This window comes from Malurus melanocephalus, unplaced genomic scaffold (genome assembly GCF_030028575.1).
Source record: "Malurus melanocephalus ecotype Western Australia unplaced genomic scaffold, MMel_1.1 scaffold_5, whole genome shotgun sequence".
NCBI classification, from domain to species: Eukaryota; Metazoa; Chordata; class Aves; order Passeriformes; family Maluridae; genus Malurus; species Malurus melanocephalus.
In genome coordinates this window covers 7,108,201-7,125,055 of record NW_026623237.1, presented here as the reverse complement: position 1 = coordinate 7,125,055, position 16,855 = coordinate 7,108,201, and the positions used below count along the sequence as shown (strand labels likewise).

The following is a 16,855-nucleotide window of genomic DNA, read 5'->3' as shown; positions in this document are numbered from 1 at the left end:
TGACTCACCAGGCAAGGAAATGGAGGTGTGGAAAATAGAAGGGATAAAGAGTAAGAGAAAGCCAAAAATCTGTTCTTTGGAGTTGAGGGAAGGTAGAAAAATTCATCTGAACCTTTAATGTAGTTTCTGTTCCTGTAACTCAGAAAATCAGGTAATTCCCCTCTTCTGTGTGGAGAGAGGTTGTTATTCCAATAGCAGACAGGAATGTTCTCTCTGTTCTTCTGCAAAAGCACATTTCCTAGATGGTGTATAGCTGTGGTAAACCATTTCAGCTCCAGACTCCTTGCAATGATACTCTCTCTGAATTTCCCAGCCTCCCTGTGACACATCAAACATTTTGTAATCAATTTATACACTGGTAAAATGCAGTTGGGATGGGGGAAGAGTAGAACAACTGCTTAACAGGGACCAGTAGTATGTATCAGATTGGACTGTGAAGTTAGGAAGAATAGTAGAAAATTGTAGTTGACAAGATGGTTGTAGAGAAGCAGAATATAGAGAATACAGCTGAAATTTTACCATATCATATAAGCTAGCACCTGTGTGAGAAATGTGACTAAGGCTCCTTAATATCTTCAGTTAATTAAGACTTGGGTTTTACATTTCATTTAAAATAAATTGATGTCCTAACAAGGGATGGGATGGGTATTAAAATGTTTGAATCTTAAGGGGACAAATGTAATCTTAAAAGCTCCAAATAAAAGCAATTTAGTTCAAAGTGTTCAGGAAAGCTGGCCATGTATAAATGAATCTACCTCTTTCATTTGATGATTGGAAAGATTTTTTTTTGCTTCCCTTAAATCAGCTACAGCACTAAATCCCATAATAGAACATTCTAAAATTAGTAGAACTGGCTGGATTTTCTGTCTTTGCTGCACAGTGCTGGTTAGGGTTATTAATGAAGAACTCAACTTTTGACTTTCTCCCTGTTTAAATTAATGAATTATAGGATGAGTTAATGCAGGCAGTAAGTTCTAGGCTTCATTCTACTGCTTTGTTTTCCCAAGCACATTTAACTTCATGTTCTGATATAGCAGCTCTAAGGGTAACAGCATTTTCTGCATGGTGTCTTCTGCATAAGTGTTCTCGTGATCAGTGGTCGACAAGCTGATGCTTGTGGATTGGACAGTTTCATCCCTTGGATTTTTCTAGAACAAAATTCCCAGAGCCYTAGATCACAGTTCCCTGCAGGATGGTGCTGTTGAAAACAGCAATACAGCAGTTGGCATAGCTCCATTCCATGGCTGCAGGGGCCTGAAATGCTGCTGTAATCACTGCTTTTAGGGTTGACCCTTTCTCCTTCTGCCCATCCACCATGCTCCGAAAGATGTATTCATAGGTGCTTTGGGGATTGGTCTGTTCTATAAAACTCCAGAAAAAATGTCGGAGGATCCAAGCAGAGACACAATTTAGAGCAGTCACAGTATTTCTTCCACTATTGTAATTTAGGCCTGCTTCCTGAGTAGCAGTAATAAACCATGGAATGACTCATTTGACAAGGTAAGTTTAACTTTTATTTATGGCAGAAAAAAAATTTGACAAGTGGATGTGTCCTTAGGCACAGTCCATGGGAAAGGAGAGGAAGGGGTGAGTCCGGTGCCCTGGCTGATTTTTCACACTTATACAGGGAGTGTCACAGTTGCCTTGTTTATCCAGGGAGGGCTCGAATATCTGAGCAGAGCCTCTGCATGCTGCAGCAGATGATGCCCACAGTGAAATGTGGTGTCTTAAATTGGGATGGAGTGGATTGCAGTGGGGCAGCGCTGTACCAAGCCACATCAGGCTGCTCTGGCACTGCAATTAGCAGGTTTAACAAGAGGGATCACACAGCTTWTGTGGAGGCAAAATGTTTCAGTGGTTTAGTGCATTTCCCAAGGTGGTTTTTGCTGTGTTAACTCCTATAGAACCGTGTTACAGAGCAAACCAAGTAGRTGATGTGTTTAACAGCTCAAATAGCATCTCCATGGTAGCTTTTATGGACTTGGGCATTATATACATTATGGTGGTTGTGATGCGCTGGCTTTGCCAAGTGGTATTTTTGTACTTGGAGGCTTCAGTTGTCCACAGTTCTAAACATAAATACCAGCATTTGTATCCATTGGAAACAGCATACTGCTCAGAAGAGATGGCAATCTGAAACACACAGATCTGCAGGGATTACTGAAGCAGACTTCAGCAGATTTGTGTCAGTCAAGCACATCACATTAGTATTTAGTCTTGAGTGGAGAAATGAAACTGGTTGGATAGCTCGAATCACATGAAAATCTCTGCMTTGACACTGACTGAGTGGCAGGTATTACATGAAAAATAAACTTGTACCTGGAGAGACCTGACAGATAGAGCTGTGATCTTGGCCTAGAATAGGAAAAGGATTGGAGAAAATTTAATGGCAAAGCCAGTATCTCTATCAAATCTGCCAAATGTTGCTACTGTAGAACTTCATTATAAATAAGGAACAGAATGGAAGAAAAACACTGGGAAAAAAAAATCAGTCATGTCATAAGCAATCACAAATCTGATGCATTAGGAATCTGTCAGCTTCCAGCAGAGCTGATGTTTCTCCAAATTAATTCCTTCTCTGTCTCATTTATGCTAAAAGTGTACTGCAGCTCACATGTCTCTGCTTTAACTAACGTCTCTAGGGCCTTCAGGAAAAAGATGTCCAAGAAGTTTATTGACTGATATCCTGAAAACTCCGCAGGAATTGGCCTTAAGGATGTAATTTGCAGTACAATCTCGTCAGCATGTTGGATTTTATGTTGCCATTTCTGCTAGAAAGAATAATTCATGCAAGCTGATGCAGGATATCCTTGACCTGTGGGTAGGAAACACTGCATTTATACTGAGTAACGATGTTGTTGCAGTGTCCTGGAATTGTACAAGTGAGATACTTGTGCATGCCTCCTGAGGCATGGTAGCAATAAGCTATCCGAGCTCTTTATGTCAGCCACAAACTTTCCCTTTTATACATGTGGCTTCGCTTTCCTGGGTAGCCACACAGAGCAACTCAGCCATGAGTCAAAACCACAGGCTGTGTATGTGAAAGCAGTAATTCACTGCTATAGCTGCTTGATTCAGTCAGTATGCTTACCCACCCTTCCTACATTTTTGTTTTCAAAGACCCTTTTATATGGCAGAAGGACTTGATACTTTCATATGCTCTTGCCATTCCCCCTCAGTTCTAATTTTAGCCCAGTTTGGGCCTGTGACTTGACAAACACCTTCAAAGTGTTCTCATTGCCATTCAGCTTGGTCTGTGTATCTACTGAGGCTTTCATAGCCAGCCTCGCCATTTCACTTCTTCTTGGAGTCATCTWGTGCTGAAGCCTGATGAACAGAGTAATTATTTGAAAAAAGATTACAGCTTTGTGTCTTTTCCACTAAGGCTGAAGGAATCTATTACTTCATGGCATATTAAATGGCACGTGGTAATTTTAAACACCTTCTGGATTTCTAATGAATTAAATCTGATCAAGAGTAAAGAATACCGATTTCTATCTGTGTGGTTCAAAAGGTTTTTAATCTATGACAKGATGTAGTTTATGCCATATCTCTATAGTCAATGAAAATAAAAATATCAGCTCTTCCACGGATGCGTCTTGGTGTTGGGAGTCTGTTTCAAAATGTCAGATTTCTAGTGCGTGCTATGTATTTGAACCATGCTTTCTCTGGATGTCATTTTCCCTGAGGGAATTAATTATGGTAGGATATATCACATACATAATGACAAGTTCTATTAAGCTTTCTGGAGAAAAAACTGTCAATCAGGTCAGTAGAGAGCCTGAACACTTTCAGTTGCCTTGGAGTATGGAGTTCTGCACAGTGGCTTTTGATTTCCTTTCGGTAAGGCACTTAAGGATAGGTGTGGACATATTAATGAAAACACAGTGCTCCCAGTGTGGTGTAAATGGAGAAGAGCACTATACCTGTCTTTTGGATATATTGGCTTAGAAAAGAAAAGAAACAGAAATTAGATTTTGAGCTCTGAATTCCAGCTGTTTTGCATGATGGCCTTTTAGAAAGGAAAATRAAGTCATACACAAATGCGAAGTGTTTTTTTATGCCTAGTGGTACAYGGTAAACAGAACAGTTATAGTATTCTTAGTGCTTTTAGGTTGATATCTGTTCTTCCCCTTCACATTTATTTCAAGAAAAARACTGGTACATGCTGCTAACTTATCAGAAGGCACAGATTATAAATACAGTCTTCTGATTTATCCTAGCATGCTCCAGTCTCCTACTCTTCAGAGAGCTCTATACTGAGGTAACAGGATATGTAAAACTGGATACACATGGAGATCTCATTGTGTTCAGATTTCGGTGAGTTCAGTCTGGCCTCTTTCTGTCCCTCTCCTTGGCTGAGATGTCGAGGTACAGAGTTTGACCTCTGGCTGCTGTGCTGCAGGGCTGCTCCATAGTCAGCACTTCCACCTGGGCTTTCACTCCACAAAGGAGAAAGGGYAACATAGAGCTCCTCCCTATGAAAGGCTGGGGCTTGCTAGGCGTCATTGCTTCTGTTCCTTCCTTTTTTCCAGTTGCAGAATCCTTGTGGAAGTATGGAAGGCTAGAATTCTGCAAATAAATAGTTTATTTAAGAGCATAAAGTAGGGAGTCATACAAGCTGATCAAACTGCACTTCATTTCTGTGCTTATCTGATGCATGTGCATTTGTAGGGAGTTGAAGCTGCCTGAGCTTTCTGACTTGAARCTTGAGTGCCAGATCCTCAGCTAGTTTAAAAAGACAAAAATCCATTAATCCATTTGACTTGAACAGAGCTGATTGCCTTCAGCTCACTGTCGGACCCTGAATGTTTAATTCTTCTCACCTGTTTTATTACAGCTGTTAGCTCTAAGTTTTGGAATAGAGTTCAGTTTTAAAAGCACTGTTGTGTAAAAATTCGTAAAGGTCAGTGGTTGCTAAGTGCTGGACTGTGTCTCAAAAAAACCCTCACCTTCTATGGGTGGGGGAAGAACATTAAAGTAAACAAAAAGAACAGTAATCTTGTCACCTGCACTGTACTGCAAAATGAAACCTGTTTTTCAGCAGGCAGACCCAGTTAATTCCAGCCATTCTTTAAGTTGTATTTGGAGTTTTATACTAAGGTGTTTYCTTCAGGCTGTTATTGAAAGAAGGCCAAATATTTTTGAATGTTTAAACTGTAATTACTGTGCATGTTTTCTCAAAGGATTTTCTTTAATCACATGCAGTRCTTTAGATGTGTAATATGTGTCATCTTCTCTCAGCACATCTGGAAGACTTGTCACATTGGGGTGTAATATACTGCAGAAAAATAATCCATTAATCTGATTTTAGCTTCAATCTGCCATGGATTCTCTTTTTACTTTCGATTTGTTTGTTTTGGTTTGGTGTTTTTTTTTTGTTTTTTTTTTTTTTTTTTCATATGCATATATATTTCTCACCTTTCTCTCAGGGCTTTTATTTTTTGTTGGCAGTTCTAATTGAAATTTGTTGGGTATTTCTGAAAGGTTGAGACTACTGATTGTTACTGGTGAACAGTGATTCACCTTGCTTGTACAGTGTAAGGTGTTTCTGCTGGAGTCATTCGTGCAGCAGTGCACTTCAAATTTGCAGCAAAACTAAGGCATAAAGCTTCACATTTAATACACAGCCTGCTAGATCCTTAATTATTTTAGTGTTCAGCTGAACTGTGCACAGGTTTCTACTGGGAGAACCTGACACTGGATTAGTAGTCAAAGGTGCAAGCTGTGGGACTGGGTTCTGTAAGTCAGCAATGTCCTTGGGTTGATGTATATAACTGGGAAATTATTAGGAAGAGAATGGCTGGAAACATACCAAACTGTTCACGGTTTTATTTGGAGTTTTTATTCTCAGAATAATGGTTAAGGAGAGCTATGACAGTTCAGCTGCTTGGCCTGAGATCTGTGGGGAATCTATTGGCAGGAGCAACAACATGGCAAAAGGTGCCATCATTGTCAAAGCCAATCTGCATGGTCTCAAACCTGACAGGGATTAGGGGCTACAAATCCTGACTCTGCAATTAGCCTTCAATGCAGTGGAAAGGAGCTATAAAGTAAGAACTTTTTGAGGAAATTTAGTGCATCTTCAAAACGCTGTCTGTGGTGAGAATGCAACCCAGCACTACCATGAATACAGCTTTGTCTGATTTTTCTAAGTGAGTGTGCTCTGTTGAGCCAAATGGTAACATAAGTTTTGTTAGGTTAGCTTAACTTTGCCAGTGAAGGACTGAGTGAAACTGCAGTAGCTGATCTTCAGCTCATCTGTCTGTTGAAGTACAGACCTGGCTCTGTAGGCTGGTCCCTAGCTCTGCATTAAAGGTTGTGCTCCTGTGTCTTCCTGCTGCTGTTACTGCTCTAACCGTGTTTAGCTCATGCTGACATAGGCTGCATTTACATCCTGGTTTTGCTTTGCAAGCTTAGACAAATACGATTCCTAATGGTAGCAAAATAGCCATTTCTTTCTCTGGAATTTTCTTTGGTCAAGCCAGCATTTTTCTGTCCACTTATCAAAACACAAATTTATTCTAGGTAATACGGTTTTGTTTGGGTTTTGGGTTTTTTTGGAGGTTGGTTTTGGGGTTGGGTTTGTTTGGCATTTTTTCAGAAATTAAGGAGTTTTTGTCTGTCTTCATTTCTGTCACTTCTTGCACCTTTTAACCACGTGTTTCCGTGTAGTTTTTCAGGCTGGCATAGAAACCTGCTCTTGCATATCTTACTGACCAAGCTCATCTTGTAAAAAGCACTGCCTCTGAACTGTTATGAGTATATAGTGGGTTTGTTTAAGCCAGAACATAGGTTGAAATGTGCCCACATGTGCCACAGAACCAGTATTCTGCAGTGAAATTCGGTGCTGTTTGGCATATTGATTTCCACCTTTTTCAGCTTTGCTGAGACATGCAGACAGTGTGCGCTAAGTATTGGTAAACTCTGGCCCTTCTTGTGTTACTYGTGTTAATGCTTTGTCCTCTGCAAAGTTAAGAAGTTAGCAGAGAATCTCATATATCATTGCCCTCATGAAGAACTGGATCTACCAAGGTTCTTAAGCACACAGTTTTAACGAGGGGAATAATTGGCTTCTTCTTGACTTCAGCAAGAACTCATGCTTGAAGAYGAAGACCTCACTTGTGTAAGTGCATGACTGTAGTAGTGCCACAGTGGCATAAATTACATTGCTCCAGATTAAAATAATAGAAGGAGTGAGGTCTGTTCATTAACATTTCATAATGCAATTTGAAAAATAAAAGCTTAATTTATGCCTATTGTTTTTAYAGAAAAGCCAAATTTTGTGTGGCTCTAATTAACTAATACAGTAGGGGCATGATGCAGTTTCAGAGTGTTGGCTCCAAGTATCAGTAACATGCAAGATTTAATAAATATGTCAAGGTGGGTAGAAATGTTTTATTAATTCTTTATGGGGTTCTGCTTTACTGTATTTTGTTGCTGAATTTATACATCGATAATAAGAGTATGCTATCACTTTTTATTACCTTGATACTAGCTTAATTAGGAGGTATTTCACTCTGTTTTAATGCRTGGATCAGGTTTCAGACGTACATTTCCAAACAGAAAGTGTGTTCTTGGTTGCAGACTGAGGTGACTTGGAGGCTGATGTTGAGTGTTACTTTATTAGTCAGAGTCCTGGTATCCATTCCTCTAAAAGCTGCCTAAATTACACATAGTAGAAGCTTTTATGAAAAATACAACAGTTTTAGAAGTGTATGAAGCATCTGTCCTGCAGTCCTTGGGGATAGGAAGTATTGGCAGCACGTTAGGTATTCAGCCTAGTCTGTTAATGCTCTCCTTTTCTGGGAGGATCTTATCTCAGCAATCAGAGACCCTAGTCCTGGTTTCCTTTCTTGTGTCTGTAAATCAGAARTTACTGCAATAGCTGTGGCAGCATGATAGTTCTCAGCTCTGCCCTTCCAAATGAATTTCTGTTTAATCAGGGCTGGCTGAATTTATTCAGGGGGCACATGTGATGAAATTCTGAAGAATCAGGCCCATCTGATGAGAAAATGTTTTAAAAGTCATGTCAGTTACAKAGGAACTCAACCTGCTTTCCTTCCTGTCCACAAATAACTGAAGTTGAGAGCAGCAGTATTAAGAGATTAAATGTAAAGGATATGGGGCAGGCAGTGATGAAGGACCTAGTTCTCGGAATGCTTTGCAAAGGTCATTCCCATTATCTGCTCTGCAGTTGGAAGAGTTAARGCACAGCGGCCTGGATTGACTTGCCCAAAAGTGGCCAAGAAGCCATGCAAGACAGCAAGGAGTGTGGCTCTCCCAGGTCCCCAGCCCAAGCCCTAAGATATTTGCCATGCTGCCCCTGTGGGTGAAATACRGTGGACCACTATTTCCAGAACACCWGTGAGATCTCCCCTCCCTGACATTTCCACATTGCTGTGTAGATGTCTGTTTCTACCAAGAAACCACAGAGTCACCTGAGTTGCAAGTGTGAGAGCTTAGATCTGCTGGATTCAGAAGCTATGCATTGAACTCCTACTGAATTCATGTTTGAAATTAAATAGGAGGTGGACCTCTAAGCTCCTAGCCTTGAATGCCCGAGACCTGGCCCTGGTTTTCACATGTGTTCGTAACAGTGTCTAGCAGAGTGGGGAATATTCCATGTTGCTGGAATCTGTCAGAAAAAAAAAAAAAATTATGCTGGAGATAGACTTGCATAATAAACCAACATTTAAAATCTTCTGAAGTGTTACAAGGGAACATTTAATACAATGTTCTTACAAAGGGCATGTATTTTTATACTGCAAATAAAAATTTGATGTAAACACACTTCATAGCAAAACTGGGAACGTTCTCCCAGGTTTTGCYGTAACTTAAAATTGAAAATTATTTTTGTCTTTAATCAGGCAAGATATGGACTGAAGTATGTATAATTTGTGTAAATGATAGTGCAAAATTGTTTTGTTAGCAGTTTCTCATCAGGGTGATAGGAAGATAAAAACTCCTTTCAGGTGTATCACCCAAAGGATCCTATGTAACACAAGGTGAGGCAAGGGTTTTTATCAGCTCTGCCAACAGTTTGCTTCCTACATTCTTAATAAAAAGCAAAATACCACAAGTCTGGGATTGTAATAACTTAAGTAAAAGGAACACAGACAATAATTCTTATCACCCTTTTTTGTGCCGCCCTTTCCTGGATATGGCTGGATACTGAAGACAAATGATGATGAAGAAGAATTGCGKTATTTTTTTCCATTTTTCCTTTCCAAGCAAATCAGCTTGCTTTTTCCAGACTATTAATTGTTGCTTTTCCTTCAAGTGACAGCCGGCCTGGGTTTAGCMGATAAACGAGGTTTGTTACAAGCCCTCCTTTCAATGTAAGGGTCACTTTCTGAATGGTCTACATAAATATTCATAGTAGCATATTTGCTCTGTGTACCCAGAGTCAATCTGATGGACCTGGACGCTGAAATAAGGGCATGAGGTTGCTGGACTGGCTGCAGATGTTTTTGTCTTGGTAAAGGCATTTGGATCTGTCCATTTGTGCAGCACAGTCCATGGACAGGACCTTTGTCTGACGGACAGGGGGCCCTTCTGCCATCAGGTGCAAGCTGCAGCTTGCAAGAGGAAGCAATCCAAGACAAAACACCCAGAGCTTGAGCCATGCCAGTGGCTGCTGCCTTGGTTTTGCTCTGCAGTCTCCTCCTACAGTTTTGGCTGTGATCTTGGCTTTCCTGATCAGTTCTTTYTGTGTTTCCCTCCCTCTCTATAATCAAGAACCTTTTAGGTGCCTCGTGCCACGAGGCTAAGCCTAGCAAATTGTCTTCATTGTGTTAACTTTTAAATAGCCTAGAATCTGCCACCCTGGAAGTTGTTTTCACCCTGTGCTGTAGCAATCATGGTTTGTGGAGCAACTTTTGCTGAATTGCTGTTGTCATGCAGCACTGGTTTCTTGAGCAGGGTGTTCCTRTAAAGGAGTTGGCAGCTCTGAGTCTGCTAGTTTCCCTGGGCTAGGAAGATGAAGTCAGTAATTCTTTGGGCATGATGACAGATTTCTTGTTTTTATTTTTTTGTTCGTATTGGGGGCTAAATGGGCAGGGAGCCATAAAAAGTAGGACTGTATGTCTGTAAAAGTATATGATCAACTTATTTTTGTTGGGAAAGTGATAGATAACATGGCACAGCATGAAGTTATAAAAGGAGGTTGCAGTCAGAGTTGCTGGCATTAATTTTAACTAGAGAATGTGCCCTTAAATGTCAGGAGACTGCAAGAAGCAGAGAGTTATTTGAGAAGACAGCAACTTTGATGTTGATTTTATCAACAAAAACACAGGAGATTAAAAGCAGTTCTCCAATTTTGCCTCTTTATTTTCTTATTGATAATTTGACAAGGGCGTTAGCACGTGTTACAGAAATGTTAATGAAACCATAACAGTTGTGGTGAAAGTGTCCATTATTTAATTGTCTTGTATAGGTGACTCACCACTGAGGCTAAACTCAGTAACTGGGAAACTGAGCAACTGATTTTCTGTGGAGATACTAGAATTCCATTGACAGACAAAACGACACTAGACAATCTGGGTTATAAAAAGAACATGGGCTGCAGTCATGTTCCTGCTGTATCAATATGTAAGAGTGGCCATTCTTGATCAAACTAAGGGCTTGTCTGGCTTCAGCAGGGCATCTGGTGAATGCACAGGGAAAAGCATTTCCCTGTGCATTATGTTTAGAAACGTAGCGGTGGGATGATCCTACCCTCATATGTGATCCCTGCTTCTGTCAGCAGATTGGTTCAGAGGCTTTTGGAGCCAGAGGTTGCATTAGATTGTCTTTAATGCCTCTGATGGGCCTGTCATCTGTGAATTTATCTAATCCCTTTTTGAACATATTTATGTGTCTGCTCCAGAACATCCTGCAGCAATGGGTTTTGCACTTTACTTTCATGTTGTATGAAAAAGCACTTCATTTGCTCATTTTAAATCCACCACTTGATTGCTTTATTGGATATTCCTTCTTTCATTGAAACAACACAGATTGCTTTGACTTCCTGATCTTCTTCATGCTATTAATGATTTTATAAATATGTCATCTCTTCTTCCAGCCTCCTTTTCAGGCTGAGAAGTATGTTTACTATCTCCRTATATCAAACGCATTCCAAAACTTTGATCATTTTTCTTGTCTCTTTCATCCTCTTTCCAGCTCTGTTAGATCAGTTTGTGTCCTGTATTCACCTGTATCATCCTTTTGTATCCATTACCTTAAAGGAGAGGAAACTGATTCAAGAGCTAGTGATCAAAGTGTTGGGGGTTTGAATCCATGCCTCACAGCTCCTCAGAGGGCATTCTCAGGTTATCCACCCATCCAGGCTGTGGCAGTCTCTGCTTTTCATTGGAGCTGGCATGAAGTATGTATCTGGACTTCAGAGAGGTAATAGGGTAAGCTGGTCTCCACTGTCCAGTGACACTTTGCTGCTCCACACCCTTTCAGCCAGGCACTGGATGAAGCATGTTTGCTGCTCTTGGAGTTGTCACTGGTTTCTCTCTCTGGGCAAATGTCTGTACAAACAAGCAGGCACACATATCCTGTTTAATAAGAGGAACAAAGTACACTTGTTGGTTGGAGAAGGTCAGTGTCGTCATGCTAATGAACACAATTGTCTGCTGAATTGAGATACGCTGCTGCATGCTTTGGTGGTTGAGAATCCAAAATAACCCAGCAGCTGTGTGTGTAGGTAGACAAATCTGGGTAAATAATGAAGGACTTTGGGGAATGACAGCCCTGATCTGGTAAAGCTCAAAGACACATAGATCTTTGAGCAGCTGCTGATAAGCTCTGAAAAACTGGAGGGGTTTTAAGCAGACAGTGAATGGCAAAATATACAGAAAAATGACTACATAATATTCATTAGTCCTAATTTAATCTCTCAACCTTGAAATGAGTAGAACGTGTTACTGTTTGTTAATAGTACTGGCATTATTTATTGTCAAGTGACAAGACACAGATCTCATTGTCATGCTGTATAAATGTGTAGTTCAAGGTCTACATTTGATACTAAGAACTCAATTTTAAAGCAGTTTTTTAAAGTCTCAATAATTAACTGATTAATAAATTTTAATAGTGTCTTAGAGTATCCATTAAGTCGTCAATTGGTTATTGCTATACACAGCAACTTAAAACTTCCACAGATGTGCTCATAAGCATTTATAGTACACCATATGCACTTGTGAAATCTTCTGATAACAAATATTAGCTATTAAACCTCAGTAATTAAATTGTCAGTGATAGGAATTGCCTCTTTTCCACATAGGTAGTATTAAAAAACTTAAAGGCTGAGCATTTAGCCTTGTAGGATTGGCAGGCTCTTGAAAGTGCTAGATAGGTGTATTTGGCCAGGCCTTGAGACATCATGGGTACAAGCAACTGGAATCATTCTTTATGAATACAAATGTTAAATGCCTTCTGCAACCAACCAAGTAGCTTGCTTGCTTCTGAAAATTTCTGTAGGTCTTCCTACCTTCCTACCTTTCTTCTCTACCTTTTTTGTCAAGGCGTGGCATATAGTGATATTGTAATTTATACTATTGAAATTYTGATACTTGGGAAACCTGTGAATTTTCAGAGCTTCAGATCTCACCAAATGTGACTGTAGTCAGATTTTAATTTGTGAGATTTCATATTAATGTGACAGAGTGATGGGTGTTTTTGCTTGTGGCAGTAGCCTGATGTTACAGCAGAGAATAAAAGTCTTTGCATACTGGCCACATGCACTATAAAAGAAAATCTCTTCTGAGAGGGAGCTTAGAGTCTCGTATCAAGACTAAGTACTGGTTATTTTCCATTGTTACTGTCCCTGAAATTATACACATTATGAGAATGATTTGTGGATTTTTTGTTTTGTTTTCCTATGCTTATGTAGTAGCAATTTATATGCTTGCTTTAGCCCAAATCTATTTTCATATTCACAGGCTAATAGAATTACCAGTGACTGTATTGATAATCTTGGGGCTATTTTTATGTGCTGAATCTTTTAAAAAGTCTACACTGCTTAATACTACAAGCATCATACAAATGTACAGTGATATTTAAAAAATATAATAAAGTGAGATCTGTGTGTAAGTAATTTTTATTTATGCACCTGAAATTGTACACAGACACTGATAGGACACAATACTCATTGGATTTATGTGTAGCAAGAATGCTAGCTCAGTAATAAAATTATAAGCTTGAGATAAGTGATACCACTTCATTTGAGTGTTTTCTCTATGTATTTATTTATCTGTTATTTATTTATCACTGTTATTAGAAACTGAGAAATACTACCAGCCTATATAGCATATGCAGCCTAATATCCTGATTGTATTTCCACCTTTCAGTTATTATGTTTAATTGGGTTGTTTACTACTGCCATTGGCATGGCTTGATTCCTTTTGCTTTTTATATTCTTCCCATTTGTCTTCTGGTTTGATTCATTATAAGACTGCCCAGTAATATGGATAACACAGCTCCCAAGGTGAATTACCAYAACAGCTAGTAGAGCATGGTTATCTCCAAGATCCTGTAGTGTGCCCGTGCCTTACAACTCATGATAGTATTGTGCTGAGGCTTCATTATGCTTTTGTGAGAGACTTGTTTTCCCCTATTTCATTAGTTGTTCTCTCCTGAGATAGAACATTGTGTCTTCATCCAAAGCAGTTGACATATACTCACTGTAAGCAGTAAACAGCAGAGTGATGAAATGCTCGTGTTTGTCTTTTTAATGTTTAAATACAATGTTTAAATATACTATGTAGTGATTTAATTGCCTGCTGAAAAGCCATCTATGTCCCTACTAATGTGAAAGGGAGAAGGAACCCTTAATATAACCCTCCTGCCCCCGAGTGTGACTGTTAATAGATTYTTCTATTTAATTAATACTGAGTGGTCTCTTACCATGTTCTAAGGCGTGGTGTTACTCAGGGATGTAATATGACAGTCTCTGGGCCTGTCTCCTTGATCACCGTTCTTCTGCTGCAAGGAGGGCTGTACACTGCTTTAGAAGGTCTTTCATTTTCAAAGTTTGTAGTGGTTTAAAAACCATTCTGTATGCTTAGAATAGCAGAGATTGTTCAATATAGCTTTTTTCTGGGGCTAGAAGAATATTTTTAATAGTTATTTCCAGAAGGAAGGTGACACAGTCTCACCCCTCTGCACAGTGCAGCCCAAAGAAAATCACTCATGAACCTATGCATCAAAGCCACAGAATCTGTTTGTGCACTGCCATTGCTTTCCAGATGTTATCCTGCCTTGCTGAAAAGGCTTTAATGACTACAGAATTTACTGAGCGCACAAGGTAGTTGCTGCAAAGATTATTTTCCTTGATAGTTGTGTGAATGCATTTACTTATAAATTTCCATTTGACTAGTTTCAGCTTCCAACAAATTCTTAGCTTCTCCGGTATCTTTTCCTGTATATCAAAGACTCACAATGAGATGTTTCTCTATGCATGTGCTTACAGGCTGGGGCAAAATAATTTCTTTGCTGCATCTTGGTTAAACCAAATAAACTGAGCTTCTTAAGCCTCTGATGAAATACAGTTCAGAAAATGGTTATGCAAGTGATTTGAAGGCTAGAAAAATGTATCCCATTTTTACTCATCAGCTGGAATCAAAGAACAGGAGCTAGAAACAGGACTGTAATACATGTCTTGCTGATGCTATGATCAGGAATAATTTCATCTTTCAGCTCCTACCTGACTGCATTTCTGTATATGGATGCTAAGGGTCGTTTGACCTCTTAACTGCATTATTGGTCCACAACTGCATGTCTTTTGTAATACCATTGCACTCCAGGGTATAATTTCCCACCTTTCTAGTGTGATATGTATTCCTTGTACCCAAGTGATTGATTCTGTATCCTGTTGTATTGAAACAAGCTTTGTTCTTTATGAGCCTAGTTCACTAGGGATACCGAGTAACAGGGATCACTGGCCAGTTCTACTGTTAACCACTCCTTTGAATCCAGACTCGTTTTTATTAGCAGTGCATACCCTGTTACATCTTTGTCCCTGAAAAAATGTTGGTCAATTTGTGTATCATCCTCAAATACCTTAATCATAAAGCCACTTCCTCTCAGGGGATCATCTTCTCTAAGAGCACATTTTGTTTTCATCAGTATTTGTTTTACTTGTATCAGTAATAAGAAAATCAAAGATACGAACTAAGGACATAAAATCATAAAGGGGAAAGACAAATTCCCTKGGTTATGAGTCTTGATCTTCCTTTTCCAGTCAAAGTTTGTCCCTCAGGAATTCAATTGAATGCTTGTCCTACCAGGTCAAATTCAAATTGTATCTGCAGCCATGAGCAGACTTCACTGTAGAAGTCAATACAGTTGATCTACATTTTTGTCACTACCATCCCCACTTCCCAGAAAAAAACAACCAACTGACCAAACAAGAAACCCAAAACACAAATGCCTATCCTAGTCTTTGTTAATGCTCAGTGGAACTGCCATTTTAGCACATTCCTGTAGATGTGCACCACACAGTCTTGACAATAGATTCCTAATTATTCCGAGTGAAGGATCTCCCACTCAGCTGCAAATTCTTCTCTGACATCGTATATGCAGTTGTTCTTATCTCTTTCCGAAGTAGTTTGGATTTGTCAGGAGCCTGCTGGTCACATTCACAAAACTGTTTTTGGGATTTTTAACATTCAGCTGTTGTTGTATGCATGTATGTACACATATGTGCTTCCAGCCGATTAATTGYGAGCCATATCAAGTGAATTAAAATAGTGTTGATACTCAACTTTATGAAAACATTTAAAGCAGAGAAGTAGGTTTGCATAAGTATAAAAGAAATCAATTAAATCATCTTTGCAATTAAAATCAAATGGGTGTAGTGAAGGATGGTGTTAAAAGCCATGCTGGCAGCAAGCAGCAGGTTGTGTCATTGCCAAATCTGTCTTCTAACCTCTGCATGACCCAATTTGCTGAATTCCAGTGGTCTGTGCAAGTACGTCTTCTCTAGGTATAAGAATAGTAGCAGCAGTTACACTACCTAGAACAAGAATGTACAAGGCTGTCAGCTGTCTTGCCTGGGGGCATGAGATGATTGCCAGCTGGGGTTAAGAAAAAGCGTTTCCTTCCTGTGAGGCATTACATAATTATCTGTGTATGTTAAGTGTGCTGGGGTTTTTGTCTGAAATTTATTATATAAGCCAGTGCTATAAGAAGATGCCAGACTAAGAAAACAGCCTGGGCATATGTATTATGGCAATTCCTTTTTCTTCTGTTTTTAATACTGTCCAAAATAAAATGAGATTCMGTGTATGTTTCACCTTGTTAGCTTTGCAATGCTTTGCTTTTAACACTGTCCTGCCGGCTTTGTGACGCAAATTTGACTGCAGTGGAGGAATATTGTTAATCCTCTCATCTCCTTGTGGGGAATCAAAGTTGAGCCAAATGAAATGTTTTGTGCTATGGTGTTTTCTTTTATTGCTGCACGTACAAAGCAAGTGAAATGCTGCCTGCCAGGATCTTGCCGGAGTGATACTGATTCTCTACTTTTATGAGGTGCCAATAAAACAGGAGTTATTCTTTCTCATCTTGCAGCTTACTTTTCACCAAAGTAAAACTGGAATGGATACATAAAGGACCTGAAGCAGCTCTGGTGACGTGCAGACATATGTTGCAGATGTGGCAGATGGTATACAATGTTTTACAGCACAGGTAGGTTTTCTCCACTGCAGCAAGTTCATATTTGTTATTGGTAATGTGATTATCTTTTTTAGTTTTCTAGATACTSGAGTTATTTTGCAAAAAGGGTGATAAACAATACTGTTTAAAAGGTAAGTATTATTTCTAGCAGTGATTAAAAAAACCCCCGCAAGATTCTAATAGCCATTATTAA

At 39.4% G+C, this 16,855-nt stretch overlaps 1 protein-coding gene across 3 annotated transcripts in view; it reads left to right on the top strand.

Moving 5' to 3' along the window:
• Positions 1–16,855, top strand: part of TTC7A (tetratricopeptide repeat domain 7A) — a 170,395-nt gene that overhangs the window by 93,810 nt on the left and 59,730 nt on the right. For all 3 annotated transcript variants that reach the window (XM_057371271.1, XM_057371287.1, XM_057371281.1), the window contains exon 16: positions 16,558–16,674. In XM_057371271.1, coding sequence (XP_057227254.1) covers positions 16,558–16,674 — 117 coding nt within the window. The remainder of the gene's footprint in view (positions 1–16,557; positions 16,675–16,855) is intronic.